Here is a 27,828-nt window from a genome sequence, read left to right on the forward strand (position 1 = left end):
TTTCACTTGAGGTTTCAACATAGTATGTAATAAAATTTTATCTTTTGGGCTTCCTTCTTATTATCTGACTGTAGATAATTTTTTACCCTTTACAGCTAAATGATGGAAGTGAATCAGCCTGGCAAGCTTTTCATTGGTGGGCTAAGCAGAGAAGCCAATGAAAAGACGCTTAAAGCAGTATTTGGGAAACATGGTCCCTTGTCGGAAGGTAACTCTTAATGCCAACATATATTTCTGTGTATTTTATATTTATTTTTTACCACAGTAAACATATACTCAAAACATTTCCTTAAATTCTTAAAGTGTTTTTTTTGTTTTTTGTTTTTTAACTGTTGTTTTGAAGTTTATGTTTGATATTCAGATAATTCCCATGGCAACAGCTGAAGGGTTTGTGGAAAGGATCACCTACTACTTCAGAAGGAAAACGAGCAAAAGTAAATTATTTGTGCAGCTAGGGAGCAAAATGAAATATAATAGGCAGACTATACGGGTGACTTAGTATTAAGAATCATAGTGATGATGTGAAATGCAATTTTTTTTTTATTTCATGTAACTCTTAAGATGTTTAGTACTATGATGAGTTAGTTATATAAATGTAAAATGTTTTCATATATTTTAGTTATTTGGAAGAAAGATCGAAAAAACAAGTGTAGAGGCTTTGCATTTATTACTTTTGAGAACCCTGCAGATGCTAAGAATGCTGCCAAAGATATGAATGGAAAGGTAAGGGTCCCTAGTGAGTAATGTTTTAACTCTGGTTTTCAATTAGCAGGATCACTAGGTCCTTTTAGTATTACTAAACTTTTGATGATAGCAGAACGCCGAAATGCTTTAGGCGTCCTCTTCTTTCTGCCTCATAGATGCAAGTGTGTTTGAAAGCATATAGAAATAAACATTGTATGAATTACTCTATGGTAATCCAGTTTCCATGTTTGTACTTCAATACGAGTGTAAATAGATTTTCAAAAGCTTACAAAGAGGTTTAAAACTTAGAAAGCACCCTCAGGAATATGACAGAAAGAAGTCAATATTTATTAAATGCTGTTAATGGAATTACTTCCAATTCCTGGAAATACTTTTGTATCGTAGACTTTTGTATCATGTGGATATATACATAGACACCCTTACAAGAAAGATTTCTTCTGTAAAGAGACACCTAGACAGACTCACAAGATGGAAACATTCTTGTCCATTCTCTTAAAATATATTCTAGAGAACGGATATTTAAGGAAGACCTTTTCATCGAAAGAAGTGTTAAAAAGTTGAACATAGGAAATAATATGAGAACATTGAATTTGGATAACAGAACAACTGACTGACATATTTGCCCCGTTGTTGTCCTTTTCTCCTAGGAACATTTTTAGTCTGTCACCAAAGTGATTTATGTAACATGCGTACATAATTCCTGATTTTCCCAGTGTGTTGGTGGACTTGTTTTGATCCAATCCATGGTCTCTTGTCCTACTGAGTCTTAAATTTGAGGGACTATATGTTTATTACAGCTTTAAACTTCTCTGTAATACTGTTAACTACTGAATTCCTGTACGTTGCAGTTAAGATCATTCCATTCTGGACCCTTTGGAGCTTTTTGTGTTTTATAACATTATCACAATCTGATTTTAGTTTCTGTTACCCTTCATGCTATCTCGAGTATGCTTTCTTGGACTTGGTGAGCGTTGCTGTTGCCTGTAAATGTCTAAGAAATAATAATTTATTCTTCAAAAACACCTTAGATTTTATAGTTTCTTCCTAATCATATACACTAGGTATTTGGTACTCCCTGTATCATGTATTAATCTCTTGATTGTTAAATTGTCTTTAGTACATATTTAAACTTTCCTAGTTGCTTTTATTTCTGTTACATCTAGCACACTTCCTGGTACATAGCAGATAGTACATTTTTATTCACTCTTACACTCTTGTATTTGAAGGCGTGGTAGAACATGCTTTCTGTTCATGTCATGGTGTCGGGACTGGAGATAATTTTGACTTATGTATAGTAATCTATGATAATTGTTTCCACTAGTTTTTAAGCAGAAGAAGAGGTAATTTTTATAGATGTGATTTCTAAACCCCTTCATCTCACATATTTTATTGTATAAAAATAAATATAGGCCGGGCGCGGTGGCTCAAGCCTGTAATCCCAGCACTTTGGGAGGCCGAGACAGGTGGATCACGAGGTCAGGAGATCGACACCATCCTGGCTAACACGGTGAAACCCCGTCTCTACTAAAAAAATACAAAAAACTAGCCGGGCAAAGTGGCGGGCGCCTGTAGTCCCAGCTACTTGGGAGGCTGAGGCAGGAGAATGGCGTAAACCCGGGAGGTGGAGCTTGCAGTAAGCTGAGATCCGGCCACTGCACTCCAGCCTGGGCAACAGAGCGAGACTCCGTCTCAAAAAATAAATAAATAAATAAAAATAAATAAATAAATAAATAAAATGTTATATGCACATAACTATTAAGAATGGAAATAAGGAGGTACTTAGAGTTTTCAGGAGGAATGAAGAGTTTGAGAAATTTTGGCTGACCTAAGAATACTGGGAAGCAAGCAGCCATGTGCAAATCTGGGGAAAATATTTTTGCCCAGAAATAGCAAACGAAGTCTCAAGGTAGGACCAACTGGCTGTGTGGCTAAGGGAAGGTATTTAAGATCTTCCCTCAAATAACAAAAGCCGTGTAATTTTTAAATAGAGTTCTTAGCTGAGCTGTTTTCAAACATTACTTTCGCCAATAGAAAAGATAAAACTGAAGAAAGTTATTGTGAATTTAATTAGGACATGTAAGCATTTCTGAGAAATAACATGCAATAGTCTACTAAGAGTTGTTTTATAGGGACATGTCTAATGCCAAATAAGAAATTAATATGGCAGAAAACATGAAGGAGACCAACCCTAGGTCACATTTAAGGAAACAGAAGTAGAGTAAATATAGAATTGTAAATCATACTGGGACATTGTAGGCAAGTGTGAGCACAATAAATAAGAAAGTTCAAAATGAGTAACTAATGTCTTTGAATAACTAACATTACTTTTTAAAATGACACATTCTTTTATATGCACTTGAAACGCTGAAGCTTTTAAATAAGTGAAGTGGATGCAAAAATGAAGTAAATTATGTATTGTAAAGAACAGATGTGCTACATTGTCTGAATATGTGATGGGTTAATTTTTTTGAGATGTTATTTTTTAATAGTGGAGGCCTTTCAAGGAATTTGAATAGCAGAATTTGTGTTTATCCCTTCATTGAAGGCATGTGCTCAACAAATTGTGAAGGATGTGATAATTTCAGGAAAAAATAAAAAGAAAAGAAAAATGTTTGTGTTCAGTGAAAACATGTAGAACTGAAATATAGTTGATGTAAAATGTTTGTAAAATGTGTTTAGTTTAAATGTGACAATTTTATTGATAGTATACTTTATTCTTTCAGTTTTTATATGGAAAAGCAATAAAAGTAGAACAAGCCAACAAACCATCCTTTGAAAGTGGTGGTACGTGGAGGATATCACCTCCTTCAAGACACAGAAGCCCTTTGGGAAGTCTGAAATCTATAAGAAGTAGTAGTGGAGGAACAAGAGGGCGGCATCATTCACGTGGAGGACACTTGGGTAATGTTTTAAAACATAAAGATGGAACCATAGGACTGAAAGACAGTGTTGGAAGGTGTAGAAATTTCTCAATTTTATTTACTTCCTAGGAAAAGTAAATTCTTGTTAATAAGCAAAATCATTTGTAAGTACTAAAGACGTATTATAAGAAAGAGTGAACTAATATCTAAAATTTGTTTTAAAATCTTAATTACTTTGCTTGGAAATAATATAAATTTCTAACTGAATTGAGTTTATGAATGCTGATTGTACTCGCCAGGTTTTCTGCAGAACTCATTCACATTCATAATACTTTAGAGTTTCTTACTTTGGGGCCCCGTAGTTCATAGATACTGCATTGTCAAAATATAGGGATATCTTGAAAACCTTCCAAAAGGACATTACAAACTCAGTATTTTAGGATTGCTTTCACAACATTTATTTTTCTGTGTATACACGTAGACACATGGATGCAAATATTTTGATAGGGATAATTTGCATAGTGGCCTGCCATAAAGCATTTTCCACTTAAGGAATGTAGGACGTTAATTATTCAAAAGAGTCTGTGACTCAGGAAATATCTAAGTTTAAGTCTTTCTTGAACTTCAAAATCCTACTCTTGGCCGGGCGCGGTGGCTCACGCCTGTAATCTCAGCAGCACTTTGGGAAGCCAAGGCAGGTGGATCATGAGGTCAGGATATCGTGACCATCCTGGCTAACACAGTGAAACCCCATCTCTACTAAAAATACAAAAAATTAGCCAGGCGTGGCAGCGGGTGCCTGTAGTCTTAGCTACTCGAGAGACTGAGGCAGTAGAATGGCATGAACCCAGGAGGCAGAGCTTGCAGTGAGCAGAGATCATGCCACTGCACTCCAGCCTGGGGAACAAAGCAAGACTCTGTCTCAAAAAAAAAAAAGAAAGAAAGAAAGAAATAAGAAAAAATCCTATTCTGACACTTCTTTTAAATAAAACCTTTTGACTATTGCAAGCCTAATGAATATCCTGACAACCAAGGCAGAGGAAAGCAGATATTTCCTAATAGTACTTTAACTGATTCATGCTTTAGTAGTATCAGTAGAAATGTTGAAATAGGTCAACATACTCTCTGTTATTTTATCATCACCACAGGGACCTCCCGTGGTGCACCACGTGAGCGAGGGTCTCAGATGACGTAGGTGGAAGGAGGTACCACGTTATAACAGTATACGAGATAGACATGGCAGAAGTCTGAGAGTTACTCAAGGAGCCATGGTGATTTCTGTTCCAGTGGTGGTGAGCATGGTGGAAGTGCACCATTTCCACCATGCACCATCCTCCTTGTGAAGCACATTGTAGCTTAAGTTACAGGGCTTATGTAAGTAGTGTTAGGGAAGGCCAATCTGAAGGAGGAGATGGAAGTAGATATTTAAAATAATAGTTCTTGCATATCAATTCTTGCTCGCATATGGAAAATTAAAATGTTGTACCACTATAAGAAATAGGTTTGTTTCTTATACCTTATAAGGAGAGGTAGATACTGACTTCTTCCATGAATTTTTTGAGATATTCTGAATAAAAGGAATTTTTTCAAAGTAATTTTATAATTTTGAATGCTATTTGAAAAACCGTCTGTTTAGATGTAATATTTGTAACTCTTTTTTTTTTTTTTTTTTTTTTTTGAGGCAGAGTCTGGCTCTGTTGCCCAGGCTGGACTCTGGAGTGGGTTGATCTCGGCTCACCTCAAGCTCCGCCTCCTGGGTTCATGCCATTCTCTTGCTCCATCTTCCTGAGTAGCTGGGACTACAGGCGCCCGCCACCACACCCAGCTAATCTTTTTGTATTTTTAGTAGAGATGGGGTTTCACCGTGTTAGCCAGGATGGTCTCGATCTCCTGACTTTGTGATCCGCCAGCCTCAGTCTCCCTGTAGCAGGGCAGGCCACAGGCATAACCTGTGAGATACCAAGTTGTAGAAGGAAGGGCTTTATTCAGCTGGGAGCACCGGCAAACTACCATCTCAAAATCAAAGCTCCCCAAGTGCACAATTTCTGTCCCTTTTAAGGGCTCACAACACTAAAGATTTCCTAGGACAGGGTTGTGATTGATTTGAGCAAGCAAGGGGTACGTGGCAGGCGTTGCATGCCCCAGTGGTCAGAGAGAAACAAAACAGGGCTGGGAGTTTCACTGTGTTCTTTTACATAATGTCAGGAACATCAGTCATAAGTTGATTTTTAACTATTAGGTTTAGGCCTGGTGAACCCGGCCAGTCTGCCTGTCTTTAGTTTTGCTTCATTGTTTTTAGTATTAATTTTTTAAAGAACAGGTGCTGAGGATAAAACATTGTGAGAGGGTCTTTTTCTTTCCTCATTTCCCCCCTTCGGCACTTTCACTCATTTTATTAGTGGGAGCTCTCACTCTCATTATTTATGTTTTCCTGTGTAATAGATCGATAGTGATTTATATAGTATGCTTGTGCTGAAGCATTTTGGTGAACTAAAGTAGTGACAAAGCTTTTTATCATTTGGGGAAGTACAGATATCAGACAAGGGAGCAGTAAGCAGGTTCCTATTATTATTATTATTCCTATTATAAGAGTTTTAAATCATCCTATTGCTGGAAACCAATTTCCAAACATGGCTTCCGGATTAAATCCGTGCCACAGTTGCATGGGTACATGTGCCAGTTGTGTAACTATATCTTCAGCTACCTGCCCCGATCATCTATGTGTAGACAACAATTAGTAAGGTTGAATTTTCCACAAACTCCTCCCTCAGCTGCTAGCAAGTAGTCAAGAGCTAGTCTATTTTGATAGATAGCATTTCTCATTAGAGTTTCTTGCTGGGCAAGAACAGTCAAGGTTTGACCAGTTTTATTAGTAATATCTAAAACAGCTTGTAACTGTATGATTCAGTTGAGCATGTAGATGGGGGTCGGATATCCCCATGAGCCATCTTGAGCCCATGTGGCGGGTCCATAGTATTGTATGATTCTTTCTGGGGGCCATTCATCATGTTTCCAGTTACCTATGGCTATTCTCCGTTTTTTGCGGGAAGCATAAACTGGGAAGCCCAGGAGTTCACCTGTTTTTATGGGCAGTAAGAAGAAAGATGGCTTAATGCTACCAATTACACAGCTACCTGTCCACTGATCAGGCAGCTTAGCATAAGCTCTGTGTCCACATATCCAGTACAACCCAGTGGGACCGTCCAGTCTTGGTGGAATTCTGGGTGGGCCCAGTCTGCAACTTTGGAAGTTTACTGAATGGATTTCTTTCTGTGTAATTGGAACTCCACCATGTAACTGTCTTTGTGGTACCATTATACAGCTTTTACCCAAGACAAGTCAGCTGCCCTACAGGATGAGTGAATCCCTTTCCTTCTCTAGCTATGCAATACTGTCTAATAATTGAGGTTTTTAGAACCCAAAAATTGTTATAGTGGTTCTTTTGGGCTGGGAACTCATCAGGAACTGGGTCTGTAGGAACTAATTCTCGGGCTTCCCATGGCCAGTGATCTCCTGTTACGGTTCCTCCACAAACATAACATGAAGTGGCTTTTAGAGACTGGGCTACATGCTCAGCTACTTGCAAAAACAAATTTTTAGTTTTTCCTGGAATCTCAGGTACTGGCACATTTAGTTCATCCTAGAAAGTTTGAAATACTGGTTCTGGGGAGCGTCTTTGAATATCTCCTTTTGTTAGGAGGCTTACACTAGGATCTAGTCCTTTCCCATCAATGCCTAATGTTACGTATTTTCCCTGATTCCATTCTGGGTCTGAGGGGTTTGTGATGATCACTTCTAAAGGATTGCAGCCCCCACTCATCCAGGAGGGGCTGGCTTTTCCTTTTTGGAGGAGCCAAACAGGATCTTTTCTATCTTCTTTCCAGGCAGCCCAAATGACACAAGACCAGTACTGACATATGTCATGTGAATATGATTCTTGACAGATATACTTATTTTCTGCTGTATAACTTTTTTCCCAATCTAGAGAACCGCATCCTATCCTGAGCAGCTTACTATTAATCGCAGCACAGGCATCAAATTTTAAGGTTACATTTTTGGGGACTCCCCTTTCTTCTGTTTTAGCTATTATTTTACTTGTGTCTTTTAGGAAAGGACCAGTCCTTAGTCTTATTTCAAAGACTGTGATCATGGGAGGTTGAGAGGGGTCCATGTTATAAGGAAAATTAAGTCCCACAACAGTTTTCCTCATGCGTCGGCTACACGTAGGCCAGTCAGCTTCTGGGAGTGACTGGAGCAGGGCTTGTCATTTTCCTCAGGGTCACTTTGCAGTGATTGTCCAGGTTTGGTTTGACCTCCCAGGTCTCAGCTGCTGCAGGCTTCACACGACTGTGGTGAACCCAGGCTGGGATTCCTTCCACCTTTACAGCTGTGGGAGTGGTCGGTGGCTGCCATGGAGCCACGTTCCAGTCCTTGATCCACACACGGTCATCTGGAGAAAAAGGGTGAACTGGGGAAAATAAGCTGACTGGGCACCTCTCATTTACCCAAGTTGAGATAGTCTGGGCAATTTTCCCTGAAGCCTGTAGCTGCCGCTGTAATTCAATCTCACCTAACTCTTGGGGAGTACCCGGAAGTCCTCGCAGTATAGGAGGAGGCCTGTGATACAGAATTTCATAAGGGGAGTATCCTGTTTTCTTAGAGGGGTACACCTAATTTTAAACAATAGTATAGAAAGGGCTTGTGTCCATTTTAATCCTGTCTCCTGACATGCTTTCCCTAGACTATTTTTGATAGTTTGATTCATTTGGTCCACCTTTCTGCAACTCTGAGGTCGATAAGCGGCGTATAACTTCCAAGTGATTCCTAATATCTTTGCCGTCTTCTGTGCCAAGTCAGCCACAAATGCCGGCCCATTATATCTGAGCCAATTCGTAGGGGCAGTCCAAACCTAGGGATGAGATATCGAAGAAGCACAAGGGTTACTTCATGAGCTTTTTTCAGTTCTTGTTGGGTAAGCCTCCACCCACCCAGAGTAAGTACACACTAGAACCAGTAAATACTTGTTACCTCTGCGTTTAGGCATCTCTGTGAAGTCTACTTGAAGATCTTCAAAAGGAGCTGCTCCAAAGGCTTGTATGCCAGGAGGTACAGAGGGGCCTTGTTTTGCATTGTGCTGTCGACAGGTAACGCATCGCTGAGCTACTGTTTTAACAAGAGCTGGCAAGTGTGAGATGTAGAAATACCGGCCTAACAGCTTTTTGAGTGATTCTTGGCCTAGATGGGTAGTTTCATGTACAGCCAGCACGACTGCAGCTCCTAACACCTATGGAACAGCTATTCTTCCATCTGGCAACTTTATCCATCCTTTCTTTATTGTTTTCCTCCCTCTGTTTGAAGAAAGTCTTTTTCCTCTTTAGAATAAGTTGGCACCAGATGAAGCATTTGAGGGAGTGGTGGGGCTGTGACTGATGCCCGGTAAAAAGTAGGTGCTGCTTTTCGTGCCTCTGTGTCTGCTTGGGAGTTTCCTTGGCTCACCGAGGTGGAAACCTGCTGGTGTCCCCTGCAATGCATGACTGCCACCCTTTGTGGTTTCCACACTGCTTCCAATAATTATAGAATTTCTTGTTGATATTTTATGTTTTTTCCCCCATAATTTAACAGGCCTTTTTCTTTATATAATGCTCCATGTACTTGAAGGGTAGGAAGGCATATCGAGAATCAGTATAGATATTTACAGTCTTACCTTCACTGAGTTCCAGAGCCTGAGTAAGAGCAATGAGTTCTGCTTTTTGGGCCAAAGTGCCCTGAGGCAATGGCTTAGCTTCAACAACGTCATCCAAAGTTAGTACTGCATATCCTGCACACCTTTCTCCTTGCAAGTGGATGAAGCTGCTCCCGTCCACATATAATTCCCAGTCTACAGATGCCCATGGCCGGTCTCGAAGATCTGGTTGGCTAGAATAGACAGAGTCCAACACCTCTACATAGTTATGTTCAATAGGGCTGGCAGACACCGGGAGCAAGGTGGCAGGATTTAAAGTGTTACAGACTTCAATGGTTATGTGGGAGTTTTCACATAACAAGCCTTGGTACTTAGTTAATCTGGCATTTGTTAGCCAATGGTGTCCTCTGGTATTCATTAAGGTTGCCACCGCAAGGGGGGCTTTTATATTTGAGTTCTGTCCAAGGCTTAGTTTATCCGCTTCTTGTGCTAACAGGGCCGTTGCTGCCAAGGCTCTTAGACACAGAGGCCAGCCTTTAGAAACCCCATCTAGTTGTTTTGAGAGGCAGGCCACTGGTCTTGGCCAGGGCCCCACAGTTTGAGTTAAAACTCCCACTGCCATTTTTTCTCTTTCTGACACATAGAGTGTGAAAGGTTTTGTCAAATCTGGTAGTCCTAAGGCTAGGGCCGATATAAGTTTTTCTTTTAACTTATGAAAGGCTTGCTGTTGTAGAGTCCCCCATTCAAAGGGCTCAGTGTCGCCCCCGCTTTGTAACTCCATGCAGTGTTTTAGCTAACAGATGACCTGCTTTCTTTCTGACCCTAGGCTGCACTCCCCTTTTTGAATAGTGAATCCCAGGTAGCTTACCTGTTGTCTGCAGATATGAGCTTTCTTCTTGGACACCTTATACCCGCAGTCCTCCAGGTGCTGAAGCAGGGCATCCGTCCCTTTTGCACACCCGACTGCCATGGAGTGTCCTAGCAGAAGGTCAACTACGTACTGGAGCAGGGTACAGCCTAAGGTCTTCAGCAGGAAACTTCTGGAGATCTGGAGCCAACGCTTCCCTGAAGATGGTGCGGGAATTTTTGAACCCCTGGGGAAGCCGAGTCCAAGTGTACTAAGTGGTGACACCTGACCCCGGATCTCCCCACTGAAAGGTAAACAGCTTTGGCTCTCAGGAGCTAGCCAGATGCTAAAGAAGGCATCTTTCAAGTCCAGGCAAGTAAACCAGCTGTCCTCAGCTGGCAGCAATCCTAACAGTGTGTATGGGTTAGGAACTGTTGGGTGCAGAGTCACTGTAGCTTGGTTTAGCAAGCGTAAGTCCTGTATGGGTCGATAGTCTTTGGTCCCTGGTTTAGGGACAGGTAGAAGGGGAGGGTATTCCATGGAGACTGGCAAGGAACTATAATTCCAAAGGCTTTTAAGTGCTTACGATGAGCCTGTATTCCTTTAAGGGCTTCCCTGGGAACTGGATACTGCTTTTTTCTAATTGGCTGGACCCCAGGCTTAACTTCTATGAGTACAGGGGCTTGATTGATTGCCAGCCCCAGAGGATTATCGTTCGCCCATACTTGGGGCCATCGCTCAGCTGGAGCCGGTGTTATTTCCTGGTCTGACTCGGTTAGGAAAAGTCTCCACTCTTCTTTCCGGGGGACTGTAAGGGCCATCATGACTCCCGTTTCTGGTAACTCCAGCTGTGAAGAGCCCTGTTTTGTAAAGGAAATACTGGCTCTCAGCTTGCTAAGCAAGTCTTCCCAACAAAGGCAAGGAGCAGTCATGCATATACAGAAACTGATGAGTCACTTTATGCCCTCCCACCGAGCACGTCCATGGTAGCAGAAAGCCTGCTTGGCAGAGACTCATGTTGCTCCAATTGTATCAATGATCTTTTTAGATAAGGTGGCCACTGGGGTGGTTACTACTGAGTGTTCAGCTCTAGTATTGACCAAAAACTTAATGTCCTTGCCCCCTATTGCTCCTTGGGGAGCATTTGAACCCCGTCCCCTTCAGTCTAGCAGCCCTTCAGCTAGATTGAACAAAATTCCTTCATCGTTGTTTGAGGTCTTCTGCTGTACATCAGTCTGTTTTTCTCTTAGTTGGGGACATTTGTTTTCTCAATGTCCTATTTCTTTACGATAGGCACACTGGTCACGTTGCAGGCATGAGTGATTGGACTGGGCATTCCTTCTGGAACCCCCATTTTCTTGCCCTTTGTGGGGGGATCCCTTTAACTGCCACAGCCAGCAAATCAGCGTTTCGCCTGGTCTGGTGTTCGCCCTCCTTACGGCGGCGGCTTTTTTGCGTCTCTATTTACAAATACTTGATTAACTATTTCCAGTAGCTTCGAGGTATTCATTCCTGCAAGCCCAGCCTGTTTTTGCAATTTTCTCTGGATATCTTCCGCTCTAACTAAAGCCATATCAATCATATGCTGGTTTTCAGGACTATCCGGATCCAAAGGAGTGTACATACGGTAAGCTTTACAGAGTCTGTCACAGAACTGGGCTGGGCTTTCCTCCTTTCCTTGGATGACTTCAGAAACTTTATTTACATTAGTAACCTTTTGAACGCCTTTTCTTAACCCTGCAGTTAATACCTCCTGGTATCATTTTAGCCTCTCCATATCTGGTCCTTCATTTGGGTCCCATTGAGGGTCCATTCCTGGCAGCTAAAATCTTACATACTCCTGAGGATTTTAATAATCAACTGGGATGTGCTCCTCTAGTCAGTTAGCTGCTGCCTGCAGCACCCTTCGTCTTTCATCTGTGTTAAAGAGGTACATGAGTAGCTGGTGGTAATCAGCCCAAGTGGGATTATGAGTCTGGATAATTGTTTGGAGCAAGTCAGTTAGAGCTTGAGGCTTTTCAGTGTAAGATGGATTGTTATTTTTCCAGTTGAGGAGGTCAGCAGAGGTGAAAGGGTGATACACAAAGGCACGCCTTTCCACTATGTGTCCATCCTCATCTACCTAGTATATCGCTGCTCTCTTAGGGGCATTTGGATTCCAGTCTTGGGCCGTAAGCAGGCTGCCAAGGGAGGAGTTTTTCCTGCAGCTTCACTTCCTTTTTTGTCTACTCCGGATGGTCTAGGGGGCTTCAGGCTCAGGAGAAGGGGGCCTCCCCACTTGATAAGCGGGGGGAGGGGAGCACTGTTGGTGCCATCTCTTGCCATGAGTCCTCGGGCTCTGGGTCAGACAGAAGTTTAGGTGCCGGCTTCCCTTGTCTGGTGGAGTGAGAACCTTCCTTAACCAACTGTCCCTTTGCTACTAGTACTGCTGCTGCCTGCCCCCTTAACCACTGCAGGTGATCTAAAAGTAGCTGTAACCAGGAATCTATAATGGAAATTGATCTGGGTGTCCAGGTTTGCCTGTTCCTTTGTGCCATACCTTTGAAACTAAAGACCTGTCTAAGCTGCCTTCTGATGGCCAGCCTATATCTAATGCTGGCCAGTCTATTTCACACAAAGTTCTAAGTTTTCCTGAAGTCATAGTGACTCCATAGTCTCCATTAAATCCTTTTCTGAATTTTTTTAGCATAGTTCCCAATGGGGTGGGCTTACTTTGTGCCTGACCCATGTTCTCCAGGACAAAATACTACACTCTCACCACAAACACTCACCACGAAACAAAGAATGGTTAAAAAGGGCACACACACACTTTTATCGTTTATACCACACCAAAATCGGAATACCACAAAATTCAAAATATGAGCACCAAGAGATTTCAGCCAAGTCAAAACCAAATCCAAAGTATCCAGCAATTCAAGTCAAGACAAAGCCAGAAGAAAAGTGCCAATCCAGGCACACTGTGGGTGATCAGGCCACGCTTCCACTCAGATGGAGTGGGGCAAGTTCCAAAGACTAGTCTTACCAAGTTTCAGATGTCCAGACTCCAAGTGCCAGTTCCCTCCCGGTGTTCAGCCACTGTGTTGATCCTCCTCGGGGGCCTGCTATGCGCTGCTCTGGTCAGGCGTTCCACGGGGGCAGTTGCCTACCCGGGAGCGCTCTTTGGATGGTGTCACTCAGGCTGGCCAGAGTACCCCGCAGGGATGCTCCACAGGGCGGGCCTAAGCCACCTAAGTACCCCGCAGGGATGCTCCACAGGGCGGGCCTAAGCCACCTAAGGGGCTGCCTTGGCCATCCATCAGTTACCTTGTTTCCTGGTCAGGGAACCAAGAAATGTAGCAGGACGGGCTGCAGGCAAGACCTCTGAGACACCAAGTTGTAGAAGGAAGGGCTTTATTCAGCTGGGAGCATCGGCAAGCGACCGTCTCAAAAGCCAAGCTCCCCGAGGGCACAATTTCTGCCTCTTTTAAGGGCTCACAACACTGAAGATTTCCCAGGAAAGGGTCGTAATTGATTTGAGCAAGCAAGGGGTACGTGACAGGGATTGCATGCCCCGGTGGTCAGAGAGAAACAAAACAGGGCTGGGAGTTTCACTGCGTTCTTTTACATAATGTCAGGAACATCAGTCATAAGTTGATTTTTAACTATTAGGTTTAGGCTGGGCGAACCTGGCCAGGCTAGTTTTGCTTCATTGTTTTTATTATTAATTTTTTAAAGAACAGGTGCTAAGGATAAAACATTGTGAGAGGATCTTTTTCTTTCCTCATCCCAAAGTGCTGGGATGACAGGTGGGAGCCACCATGCCTGGCTGTAACTCAGTATTTTAGGATTGATTTAACTATATTTGCTTTTCTGTGTATACATGTGCAAGCATCTATGAAAATCTATTTTATTTTTCATTTCATATGGAGAATTTGCAGATTGGCCTGCCATATGGCATCGCCATTTAAGGAATGTAGAACTCTAATTTCTTCAGAGAGTCTGTGACTCAGGAAAAGTCTAAAAATCACTACACTGCTTCACAAATAAGTATGTAACTTTCTTTGCTGGAGGATAAGTCACTGTAAATGGTGTTTGTGGAAGATTTACTCGATAGGAATGAGGGGTCAAATTTTACTTAAGAAAACCAAAGCAAACCATACATTAAAATATGCCTATTAGGTAAATTGTATTATCTCTTAACATTTCATTTGGAGTTTGAACAACTAGATGTGTGATTCAGTAGAGTTATTTGCTCAAGTTGAAATTGCAGTGTATGATGCACTCTAAGAGACAGAGCTTTGTGTCTTTTTTGATCCAATTGATCTTGCTCTGCCATGTATGAGAATGTCCCTGTTATTACCTGTGACACCACCAGGGAATTGGAATCTATCTATCTGTCTGTCCATCTATCTATCTATCGATTGATCGATCATAATATTTTTCATTATTTAATGTGCAATTCTTAAGGGTTACTATAATTGAGCATAGCCCAAGCTGAAAATTACTATTAAATAAGGAAAATTTAAGAATTCTAAATTATGTTAACAAGTTTTAGACACCATGTATTTTTCTAAGGTGTCACTTTTTGATTCTGTAATTATTTGAGTTCCTTTGAGTGGAATTTGATTTAATTTTATGATATGTTTTGATGAAGCTTTCTTCATGCCTGAATGATATGAGCAGTCATTTATCACTGATATCCTAATATGTTTTTCTTGATCTAGATTACATTTAGATATTTGACTCATAGATCTCTGCTCTCTCTTTACTCTCCACATATCCCACATCTCTCTCTCTCTCACACCAATGTATAATGATTCCTGATTGTTTTTGTGGATTTTCTAAATGGACTTTTATTGCTTGAATTACACTAATTTCATATAGAAATGCTAAAGTTTATTAGTTTAGAGAATTGTGCAATTTTACAATTACAATGTGCAGGAAATATTTATACACATCTAAAATTTAGCCATTTAAGAAATAGTGATGTTTCTCAACTAAAAAGATTTTGTATGAAACACAGGTGATGGCAGATACACTCTTGATCTCCACATGAGTTCTTCTAGGGGAACGTTTGGAGTTAAAAGAGATCCATCTTCAAGAATTGGAAGTCCTCCTCCTAAAAAATCTGCTCCTTCGACTGTGGCAAGAAGCAATGGTGGGATGGGAGGCCAAGGTAAATGCAACCTGAGAGCCAGACCGTAGTTTTTGTATGATTGAAAATGAACTATTTACCTGAATGCTTCACTTTAAGATTGAGAAACATATTAGAATTGACACATACATGGACCTATTTATTGATTGATAGCTTTTATTTTAGTTTGAATCTCACTAGGCGAATTTCAGATTTATGGTGAAGAAATAGTTGACCTTCTAACTGCAGATCAAAAAGAAATGATTACAAAGAGGCAAAATGTTCCATTTAATGCTTTGTTTGCTAGAGAATTCCTTTTAATTTTTCTTAAAGTTCCTGGCAGTATTCTTTGATGGAAGGCTTCTTAATCTAAGGAACCCTACCATATCCTACGTCCGTTTGTATTTGACCCACTGTTCCAACCTAAAAATTGCATGTTCAGTTTTTTTTGTCAGGTTGGAGTCTTGCTCTCACCAGGCCAGACTGCGATGGTGAGATGATGGCTTACTACAGCCTTAAATTCCTGAGCTCATACAATCCTCCTGTTTCAGCCTCCTGAGTTTCTGTGGCTGATGGCATACACCACCACACATGTCCAATTTTTCTTTCCCTATTTTTGTAGAGACAGGATCTCAGTACATTGTCATAGCTGACACTAAAGCCCTGGGCTCAAGCAGTGCACCTGCCTCAGCCTTCCAGAGTGCCTCGAAGCATGAGCCACTCTGCCTGTCCATACAGTTTCTGTGACCTTGGTAATGCTTATGTGCAAGGCATTCTTACTGTTTCTTTGAGGATACTACAAGAGCATTTAGCAGAAAAGTAGTCACTGGGCTTTAATACTATTTAACAGTGTAAGTAGGGATTGAAATGGAGATATGAAGGAGTTCAACATTTTTCACAGAAATGCAGAGTTGTGAAATTCAGGGGCTGTATATTTATCATTAAGATTGTACAGGGATGTTTACGCCTTCACACAAGTTCCTTAGTGCAGGATTTGAAATTATTTGAGGAGAGAATTTAGAACTAAGCAACAAGAGGTGAGCAGTAAGATTGAACAGAAGTAATAATCTTGAGAAGGAGGACAAGAGTAAGATTTCAGATGGAACAGAAGAAAGCAAGGCAAAAAATTGACGGTTCTCAGCCAAGAAGTTTAAGCAGAACAAATTAAAATTCTTACTAAGGCATGAATCATATTGTGGAGGAAATGGAAACCTTCCACTTTGAATTTTCCATTTCGTATTAGAGGATTGGTGAAGTTAGATAGAAATTGATTTCATAATACATAAGCTAGCAGATTTCCACTAAAAGATTAGCCAGGGAACACATAAGTGAGAGACTGACCTGTAAGAAATAGCACATGAAGAGTATATTAAGGGAAAACCTGTTCTGTTTTGAATGAGGCACAATGATGTAGTGACTTTTTTACTGGTATTTCTTATTGCATTTACTGGTATTTCTTATTGCATGTAAAATAAATCTTAGCCATCATTAGAAAAGCTGGAGTAGCATATTTTAATTTGTCCTCATTTAAGATAGAGTCAACCACTTAGAGATAAAGGAGAACTTTTATGTATAAATTTCGCTTTCAGTAGTTCATGAGTTGCAGTACTTGTGTGTGTGTGAGACAGACTGAACAAGATGGGTAAAATTAGTTTCTGTAGCTGAGATAAGACGACATCTGTAAACTTTAAAATCAGTCTAAGTTTTGATGGCTTTACAGGTTTTCCCTGTGTCATTAATAGTCATCATATGAATAGTCATCAAATAGTAATTCATATGAAAAGGAAAATAATAACTAGCTAGTTATTAACAGTTAAAAAATGAACTGTTAACCTGAGAATTAATGTTCAGCTTCAGCTGTGTTTAAGAAGAACTGGGCTTGCAGGAGCCAAGAGATTATTCGAAGCTGTAAGCTATAATGAAGGTGTCATGAATGTCTGGTAACTCAGGGAAAGAGAGAGAGAGTCAGGAGAGAAATAATTTTTAAAGTTGTTTTAGAGAAGAAATGATAGTGTTTGAAATTCTCTGTACTTTGCATAATACGTAATCATGCTAAATTAAAGGTCCCATGTCACGTGGAAGAGAGAGCTACGCAGGTCCTTTACGCAGACAGCCATTCTCCTGGAGAAACGACAGTATGTCACCAAGAGATGATGCTTATGCAACTAAGGATAGGTAAAGGAAAATTGAAAAAATAGTTGATTTTTGTTGTGGTGATGAATTTCACATAACAAAGTTAAACATTTGGGGGTTAACAAGTAGGTGGCATTTAATTCTGCGTTGTGTAACAACCACCTCTATTTAGTAGAAAAGCATTTTCATCACTCTAAACTACAACTCCACTACCGGTTAAGCAGTCCCTTTCATTTTCTTCCTTTCTGCAGCCGCCAGGAAACACCAATCTGTGTTCTGTTTGTGAACTTACCTGTTCTGGGCATTTCCTTGTAATGGGCTCAAACACTACATGGCTTTTTCTGTCTGTCTCTTTTCTTTCTGCTGGATGTCCTGAAGGTTTATTTACATCATAGTACTTCACTCCTTACACAAGCTGTTAACCCACTGTTTTGTTTGAGTTGTTTCCACGGCAGTATCTCTAGGCACAAATATTAGTTTGAGTACACTTACTCAATTCTGGGTATATATGTGTGGAATTGCTTGATCATATGATAATTATGTTTGTTTTCTTGAGGACCCACCACATGTCTCCATAGTAGCTGCATCGTTTTCCATTCCAACAAGCACTGTTTCATGGTTCCAGTTTACCTGCGTCTTCTCAAAGACTCTGTATTTCTAGCTTGTTACAGTTTATAGCCATTCCAGTATGTGGGAAGCATGGTATCACATTTTGGCTTAGAAATGCATTTTTTGAATCCCTAATTAGGAGTATCAGTTCCCCATACTTTTGGGTATTTGCATATATTGTACTTGGAGAAATGTCTGGTTAGATGTCTGGCCCTTTATTCTTTTGAAGTTGTAAACAGGTTATGTTTTGGATACTAGAAGTCGATCATTTAAAATTTGTTTCTTTGACTTATGCAAGCAGAAATCATCCAAGTTTTCGAGACACCAGGTGTTATGCTCCACCACGTAAAGACTATGCACGGTGTGATTATGGTCGTTCTCGCCGTGATGAACATTCCTCTAGAGGATACAGGTATTATAACATTTTCTGATTTTGTTTAATATATATCTTAAATTGTTCATTCTGACACTGGTAACAAAGTATTGTGTGTGTGTGTGTGTGTTTTATAGTGAATATGATGGCCGTCGTAGAGATGATTCGGGACATCCAAGTAGATGTTCTTACAGAGATGCATATCAGAGTTATTGTAAGAGTCCAGGTATGTTTTGTAAATTATAGGATTATATTTAATAGACCAGATCATTGTTGTAACAAAATTTTAGGGAAAATTACAAAGGAAAAACATAACATGTTTAAATATTGGGAAATGTTAAGACTATAAAGCCTATGGATCTATATGAAGGTTAGAACTTCAATTCATTTACAGAAAATGTGACTCAACCTTTATTTTAGAATAAACTTTCTTAAGCTTCAAAATACTACTCTGACACTTCTTTCAAATGAAACATTTTGACTATTGCAGTCACAATTAATATCCTGTCAACAGAGGCAGAGGAACGCAGATATTTCCAAATGGAACTTCAAGGTTTGTGGTTTAGTGATACCAGTAAAAATGTTTAAATGTAGTTTAACATTAGTGCTATTATTTTATCAACACTGCAGTGACCTCTCATGGTGCAGCACTTGCACCAGCTCCTCGGATGACTTTTGGTGGAAGCAGTCGCCATGATTATAACGATACACGAGATAGATACGACAGAAATCGGGAGAGTTACTCAAGGAGGCGTGGTGATTTCTATTCCAGTGGTCGTGAGCATGGTGGCAGAAAAGAACGAACATATCCACCTTCCGTGGATAGGGTGCGCCGTGATCCTCATGAAGAATGTGGGAGCTCAAGTTACAGGGTTTCTAGAAAAGATGTTGGGGGAAGATGATCTGAAAAAGGAGACTGAAGCAGATATTTAAAATAATAGTTCTTGCATACCAAACCTTCCTTGGTTATCGAAAATTAAAATGTGGTTTCTGCGTTATTCCCTGAGTACCACTACTAGAAATAGGTTAGTTTTGTGGGGAGAGGTAGATACTGACTTCCTCCATGAATTTTTTGAGCTGAAAAGGAATGTTTTTCAAAGTAATTTCATTGTTTTTAATACTGTTTGAAAGCTATCTATTTAGGTGTAATGTGTGTAGTAAAATTTTCAGAATAAACCTATACATGGAATGCAAAATGCCTGATTTTATTGCTACACATGCTCAAAAGCTAATTCAATAGGAGAGTAAATTGTGTTGTTTGTAAAAAACTGCCTTTGTTGGTTTGCACATAAATACATACAGAAGTAGGTGCATGTGAAGTCTCCCTTGGAGGCTGCATAAGTTTCCTAATTAGGCTGTGTTTCTTTTTAAAAACTTACCAGCTTCAGCTGGGCAAGGTCGTTCACACCTGTAATCTCTTGTCTTTTGGGGACCTAGGTGGATGAATCACAAATTCAAGTTTCAGAAGCCTTCAGAAACTGTCTGCCTCACGATGAAATGTTTATCCTTTGGAGGAACAGTAAAGTTCAAAAAATAATACTTAGATATTGTTGAAACTAGAGTTTAAAACATCCATTCTTCTTGAAGCATTCTGTGACTGAAGCAGGACAGTGGTAATGAAAACATACTTTCCACCAAAATCAGAACTGAACTGGCTAAGTTTCTAGGTACATAGCTTAATGAAACTAAATGGTCCTAGTTTACAGTGAAAAATGAGTGTTTAGTTTTGGGAGGTACTCACATTGATATTGTCTTCAAATATTTGGCAATGGATGTTGTAAGCCATGTTTTAGCAATATATTCTTACAAACAGGAATAATCTAGGAGGGTTGCGAATTTATCTTTTTTTTTTTTTTTTTTTTTTTTTTTTGACAGAGTATAGCTTTATCATAACCTAAGCCGTGATACAGTGACTGGACCTTGGCTCACTGCAGCCTCCCCCTTCTGGGTTTGAGCTATTCTCCTTTCTCAGCATCCCGAGTAACTGGCATTAAAGGTGTGTGCCACCACAGCTAGCTGAAATTTTGTATTTTTAGTACGGACAGCATTTGATTATGTTGACTAAAAATCCTGGTCCACCCTCTTCTGCCTCTCAAAGTGCTAGGATTACAAGCAGGAGCCACCACGCCGAGCCTATCAGATACCATTGAAGATATGAATAGGAATACTTTAAACCATATGCTTTTTGGAGAGTTAAGTGTATAAAACAGTGGCATAAAATTTCAGATAGGGGATGGCTTAAAGATTTAATAAATTATCTGATGACAAAAATGTAAAGAATAGGAATCAAATAAATAAACCATTTAACTTTCCTGAATACGCATATTACAGCATGGAATATATGGAGTTCCATAAGTTTTATAGCCCATGATTCTTCAGTTAGCAAAATAATCTGCAAGGAGGAAGCATTTTCATGACAAAATGTTGACAGGACCATCAACGTTTAAAGGAAAAGGCTGCAAATAATTTTAAAGGAGAAGTTACCAACTTTGATTTTCAAGTGAGTTATTTATTTTACGAAGTTATTTTTTCCTTCACCTATAACGTAGGACAGTGAGGATTAAATGAAATGATAAAATGCTCTAGTATCTTCACAGTGGCATCATAAGAAATAGTGTCTTTAAAGATGTGATGGTTCAGGTCTTTAATTCCAGCATTTGGAGTCCACGGCGGGCATATCTCTTTAGCTCAGGAGTTTGAGACAAGCCTTGGCAACATGGAGAGATCTTGTCCCTATAAAATAGACAAAAAGTTGCTGGATGTGGTGGGCATCTGTGCAGTCCTCCTCGTTTGGAACTGAGGAGGGAGGATGGCTTGTGACCATGAGGACAAGGCTGCAGTGAGCATGTTTGCTCCACTGCATTTTCACCTGGGTGACAAAGTGAGACCCTGTCAAAACAAACAAATGAAGAAAAAAAAAAAAAAGTGTCTGTGATACTCTGGGAATTCTTAACCTAAATTATCACCATGAGCCATTCTGTCATAATGATTTAAAGGAATGGGGAACAGAAGCGTAACCTGTAAGATACCATTTACCGACCTTGGAATAGGGGCTGTGTTTCAGCAGTTTACAGTAAATGGTGAAAAGCCTTTATTTAACAAGAGCTGAAGCCTTATTCCTTAATTTTCTTAGGAAAATTATGCTTTTAAATGAATAATAGGGTACATTTTATGACCTATGGTCACTAGGATTGTTATGAGAAAATACCTGGACTTGGTGGTTTATAACAAACATTTCTTGTTATCATAGAGCCTGAGAAGCCTAAGATGATGGCATCAGCAAATATAGTGTTCTGGCAAGGGCCCACTTCATGGATTTTAAACAGCCATCTAGCTAAGTCTACACATGGTAGAAGGGGCTTGGAACTCTTGAGTTGCTTATAGGAGAGTATTAATAACATTATGAGGGTGCTGTCTTCCTGACTTGATCAGTTCCAATCAAAGGCCCTGTTCCCCATCCAGAGGGCAGCCAACTGACATTTCTCTGTGTTGAGATTAATGTATATATTTTAGATGATGGAGTGAGGATGGCAGTGATGATTGAATGAATTCCCTGGTTTGCCGTTTTTAGGGTCTCCGCTGTTGCCATCAGGTATTAACGGCATGAAGATGATTTTTTTAAATGTTGGTACTGAGTCATCCAGCTTCAGATTACAAGGTTTGCGGACAATTGGGCAGTCTTAGATTTCAGTGTTGCTAAATCATGAAAGGGGGACACAGTGTTGAAGTTTGAGTTTGGAGAGTTGTAGCAATATATTGAATAAAATAAGAATTGAAATGTAGACTAATAAAACTTGTAAGATATCGCATGTGATGTTCTATAGTTTTCCACTGAAGCATAATTCTCTTGACTCTTACTCACAGTTACTTCTCTTGACTCTTATTCACAAAATCTGGTCTTACTAGTTTTGTCATTATTTATCTAAATTCAGTAAGAGTAGTCATTGACCACAAAGGCCATTATTTATTTATTTCTTCATGTATTTATTATTCCTTTTTAAATTAGAACTGAGTGTCTGACTCATTGCAGCTTCAACCTCCCAGGCTCAAGTGACCCTCCTACCTCAACCTCTGGGGTAACTGAGACCACAGGCACACACCATCATGCCTGGCTAATTTTGTATGTTTGTTTGTTTTTGGCGACTGTGTTGCACCATGTTGCCTAGGCTAGATGTGAACTCCTCTGCTCAAGTGTTCCTTCCACCTTGGCTTGCGGGAGTGCTGGTATTACAGGTGAGAGCCACCATTCTTGGCCACAGAGGCCTCTCCAGTTTGCTTTGTGAGAACTTTCTTTCTTTTTTTCTCTTTCTTTGTGTTGAGCTTTATGTATATTTTAGATGGTAGAGTGAGGATGGCAGTGATGATTGAATGAATTCCCTGGAGTGCAGTGGCTCAATCTCAGCTCAGCACAAGCTCTGCCCCCCCAGGTTCATGGCATTCTCCTGCCTCAGCCTCCGGAGTGGCTGGGACTACAGGCACCCGGCTAATTTTTTTTTTTTTTTTTTTGTATTTTTTGTATTTTTAGTAGAGACGGGGTTTCACCATGTTAGCCAGGATGTTCTTGATCTCCTGACCTCATGATCTGCCCACCTTGTCCTGGGAACTTTCGATAGTTAGTCTCAGATTATATTTTGTAAAGCCTTGAGACTAGATGCTAAGCCAGGAACCTCTCACCAGGCTTTTCTGTGAGAACTTGTACATTGGGTTGAATTCCTCTCCTCTTGGAGTCCCCAAACATCATGAGTTTCCAGAACTGCCCAGGCGTGACCTTTCTCATCTCTTAGGCTGGGAACTTTGTAACCAATTAAGAGGCTGCTTTTCCTAAGAGGCCTTTATAAGTATTGTCCCGACAGTCACCTTTAGTTTTTAATGCTGCTTGATTTTATTTGATTCCATTCTTAAGTGTGTTTGATATTTCAGACAACGCTTGGCAATAAAACCAGTTTCCAGTAACATTCAGTTAGAAAAAGAACACTTTTTTACTGAACAGCAGAAATGCCTCTATTGTTATAAAAAATGCTTATAAAATATTAAATGTCCAGTGAATATAATGCAGCTCAATTAGTGAATTAGTAAATCCAAGAAGAATCCAAATGTATTCTCCTTTTTAAGGTTTTTGGTTTGTTTGTTTGTTTCTTTTCACCGATACCATCACCCTCTTTCACACAAGCTGGAGTACAGTGGTAAGATCTCAGCTTAGTGCAACCCCTGCCTCCTGGGATAAAGCAATTTTCCTGCCTCGACCTACTGCGTAGCTGGGATTACAAGTATGCACCACCGTTCCTGGCTGACTTTTGTATTTCTAGGAGAGATGGAGTTTTGCTGTATTGGCCAGGCTGGTCTGGTCTCAAACTCCTGAATTCAGATGATCCACTTGCCTTGGCCTCCCAAAGTGCAGGGATTACAGGCATGAGCCACCGTGCCTGACCCACAAATGTATTCTTGCACTTGATAATAACAACAGCTTGTAATATGTGTCCTTGTGCAATGAACCATTTTAAACTAATCTCATTTACTAAATATTTGCATGAGTCATGTGAATGTGGTCATCTATTTCTGGGATTTTTAAGAGTGTGTAATTCACAATAATGCTCACTTATCTCTAAGCCAATTAATATGGTACCGTTTTAAGTGATACTCAAAATTAACTGGGTAATCACATCCAGAGGTAGTAATATATCACACACACGGTGTATATGCAAAAAAATACAGATAGTGGAAAACAGATTTTACAGCTCTCCTAAAATTTAGTCATGAAGTAAGCAATAGGGTAATATACATCTTACTGGTTTATATCCATTTTATATTTAATCTGAATTGTGCTTCCAGAAAAATGAGACAAGGTTACCTATTCAATAGGAGGTCTAATACATTTTGTCTGTATTGGTAAAGAAGAATTTTCTGAGAGTATTTTGCCATAGTATTTAATCTAATGAGTCAGAGGACTGCATTTTACTTATAACTGATACATCCAGTGACAGTCTGGATGTCTCCAAAAGCTGGGTAATTAAAATGCTCAATCTCTTCTAATTAGCCATTTTTCTTTCTGCTTCAGTCAGATAATTTTTTGGAGGGTGGGGCAGATCCTTGAGTACCTCAAGAGCCTCTGATTTAGAAAGCCTAAATTTCTCGTGACTATAGTGGTTGAGAGGCTGAAATAGAAAAGGGCTTGTTTAGTGGATAAAAGGATGGACAATGAGAGGTTTGAAGTAGGATATGTCAAAGAATTCAAGGGAGCTAAATAGTAGACAGAAGATAGCAAGAGGACAAGCAAGGAACACGAGTAACAGGAAGGAAGATGTCAAAATGCACCAGTGTGGGGAGATGTTAAGTTTCTCAAGATCATTGAAGTTCCAGAGTATCCTTACAAAAGCATCCCAACAACAAAAATGTCTGCTTAGCAAAGTCTAAATCCACCAGGTTTCAAGAAGATGGGTTTTAGTTGACTAACAGAGTTACACGGTAGAAGCAAGTATCCAAATAAAGAACAAAGAGGTGTCAAACAGCTTTAATTGAGATAGAGATAGAATTAGAGAGATGTAGAGATAGAGATAGAAATAGAGATACAGAGAGATACAGATAGAGACACAGAGAGAGAGAGATAGACATAGATAAAGACATAGACCTTGACATAAACATAGACATAGACTTTGACATAGGCATAGATGTAGACGTAGACATAGTGATATAGAGAGAGAATCTTCCACAAAGATCAGGCAAAAGGAAAAATTGGTCTCAAACATAGGGAGTCACTAAATAATGTCCACTCAGGAAATATGCTAGAAAGATGGGGACCAAACCCATGGTGTTGCCCCGCTACTTGGATTGCTGGATCATATGATGGGTGGTTCTGCTTGTAAATTTCTGAGGAGTCTCCATACTTAAATTGACGTAAAGCCCTGTGTAAGGCCTGCACTAATTTATATTCTCACCAAAAGGGTGCATGTATACCCTTTACTCTGCATCCTCACCAGAAATGCATTTCTATTGTCTTTTGGATAACAGCCATTCTGACTGAAGTGAGATGACATTTCACCGTGGATTTGATTTGCATTTGCTTTATGGTTTAGGGATGACAAGCACTTTGTAGTATGCCTGCTGGACAACTGTGTATCTTACTTAAATAAATGAGTATTCACATCATTAGTCCATTCATTTTCATGTGCTTTAGTCATTTGAGTCCCTTAGGTACTATAAGTATTCACTCATTGTAAGATGTATGGTGATCCAATAATTTCTCCCGTCCTGTAGGATGTCTTCTCTCTCTGTTTAGTTTCCTGTGTTCTTCTGAAGCACCTTAGTTTGACATAACCCCATCCTCGATTTTTGATGTTCTTTACTATGCTTTTGCAGTCACTTTGAGATCATCATTACATTGTCATAGAACTTCTTCCTTCTGATTTCTTCTGGTATCCTTATCTTTGCATGTCTGACATTGGTGACTGGTGGGAAGTTATCCATTCTTTTATTTTTTGTATATTTATTCATTTATTTTTGAGACAGAGTTTTGCTCTTATCATTCTAGTGGAAGTTCAGTGGCAAGATCTTGGCACACTGCAACCTCTGCCTCCTGGGCTGAAGAAATTCTCCTGCCTTAGCCTCACAAGGAGTTGGGATTACAGTCACCTGCCATCATTCCTGGCTACTTTTTGGTATTTTTAGTAGAGACAGATTTTTGCCATGATGGTCAGCCTGGTCTCGAACTCCTGACCTCAGATGATCCACCCACCTCGGCATACCCAAGGGCTGGAATCTCACATCTGAGCCACCGCACATGGCCAAAATAATCTAATTTTAAAATCCTTTACATAGATATTCAGATTCGTCTTCACTTAGTTTATAGAAGAAACTCGATTTTTGCATCATTCTTGCTTCCTTGGGAAAAGGTCAGGAGAAGCAAAAGCAGTGACTTACTTTTGTGCCCCTGTTGTTTTTCTCTAGCTCATCTGTCTTCATTTCCTCCAGTGCTATGCTATTTTCTTTTCTGAGTCTCATTTTTTTTTTTTTTTTTAGTAATTAATTTTTTTTATTGTACTTTAAGTTCTAGGGTACATGTGCATAACGTGCAGGTTTGTTACATATGTATACATGTGCCATGTCGGTGTGCTGCACCCATGAACTCGTCAGCACCCATCAATTCATCATTTATATCAGGTATACCTCCCCAATGCAATCCCTCCCCTCTCCCCCCTCCCCATGATAGGCCCCAGTGTGTGATGTTCCCCTTCCCGAGTACAAGTGAGCTCATTGTTCAGTTCCCACCTATGAGTGAGAACATGTGGTGTTTGATTTTCTGTTCTTGCGATAGTTTGCTAAGAATGAATAGTATTCCATGGTGTATATGTGCCACATTTTCTTAAGTCTATGACTTAATCCATCTGTCCACTTCTTATCGACCTCGTCCCTGGCCACGACCTTGACCATCGCCATTGTGTTGTCCACCACCAACACTGCATCATTCCCCAAGGCTGCCTCTTTGCTCTGCATCCCAGATGCCCTCCCCTGCCTCAAGGCTGAACAGGAGCACCCTCCTCTAGAGCTCCCACATACTATGGCCTACTCCTCCCACCCCACACCACCGCAACCCCTGGCCTCTGGGGGCTGCTCCCCTGGAGGTCCATGGGTGTCCCCTGCTGACAATCCTTTGCCACACCTACGTTGACCCAGGGTTCCTGGGAAGCCCCGCTAGGCCCACAGCCTGCCATACTGACTGTGGGACCCTGGGCCACAGCACGACATGCTGCCTACAGAAGTCTAGGAGCCATAGGCCAAAGTCCTGGTCTTGCAGAGCCCTGCCAGCAAGCATTGCGGGTGCCTCTGTGCTTACAGGAGCCTCGGGGTTGGCAAGGCAGTGCACAACAGCATCCACACATGCCATCTATGGGCATCCCTAGCTGCTGGCCTCTGGTGTTCACAGGGCACTGGATGAGAGGTCCTTCAGAATACTCCTGGGAGTTCAGCATGGGATCATGCTCAGGGAGGAACTATGGTACTGGGAGACTCTATTTTCCTAGACCTGCGAGAGTCCCTGCAGGAGTCTTGGCCTCAAGAGCAGGGAAACTCCACTGTACAAGGTGACTTTCCTCCCACACTCCTGCCCAGGCCCAGTGCCCCAAGATGCCCAAGCAACCAGCGCTGCTCCCTCTCTCTCTCCACTAGATCAGCAATATGCAGTACCATCTTTCTGGCCTGCCAAAGCAAGAGAGATGTTTCATGTGTTTGCTGTGGATCAACGGCTTGCAACTGTCAGGATGCTGGTTAAGGTGTGGGACATCCAAGCACCCAATTCCAAAGTGCACACTGCCAGTGCCGCCTGGCACAAGCTTTGATGGCTTCTTGCAGGAGGTTTTCCCCAGGAGAGTGGAATTGCAGGCCACCAGGGTGCGGGAAGCCTCAGAAGATGCCTACCGCCCTCACACTGATCAGCCTCAGAGAGAGGCTGGGTTTTTCCAGCACTTTTGGCGTCCTTTAGGTGTAGTATGGATGTGACATCTCACCCCACAG

At 40.7% G+C, this 27,828-nt stretch overlaps 1 protein-coding gene across 1 annotated transcript; it reads left to right on the plus strand.

Moving 5' to 3' along the window:
• Positions 1-65: 65 nt before the first annotated feature.
• On the plus strand, positions 66-27,653 carry LOC111531255 (RNA-binding motif protein, Y chromosome, family 1 member F/J-like). Its single transcript, XM_026452177.2, has 8 exons — positions 66-208; positions 620-723; positions 3,429-3,606; positions 15,099-15,251; positions 17,273-17,384; positions 18,253-18,363; positions 18,462-18,550; positions 27,484-27,653. The coding sequence occupies exons 1-8, from the start codon at positions 100-102 to the stop codon at positions 27,651-27,653; spliced, it is 1,026 nt and encodes a 341-aa protein (XP_026307962.2). The 5' UTR covers positions 66-99.
• Positions 27,654-27,828: the final 175 nt, after the last annotated feature.

This window comes from Piliocolobus tephrosceles, chromosome Y (assembly GCF_002776525.5).
Source record: "Piliocolobus tephrosceles isolate RC106 chromosome Y, ASM277652v3, whole genome shotgun sequence".
In the NCBI taxonomy this organism is placed as follows: domain Eukaryota; kingdom Metazoa; phylum Chordata; class Mammalia; order Primates; family Cercopithecidae; genus Piliocolobus; species Piliocolobus tephrosceles.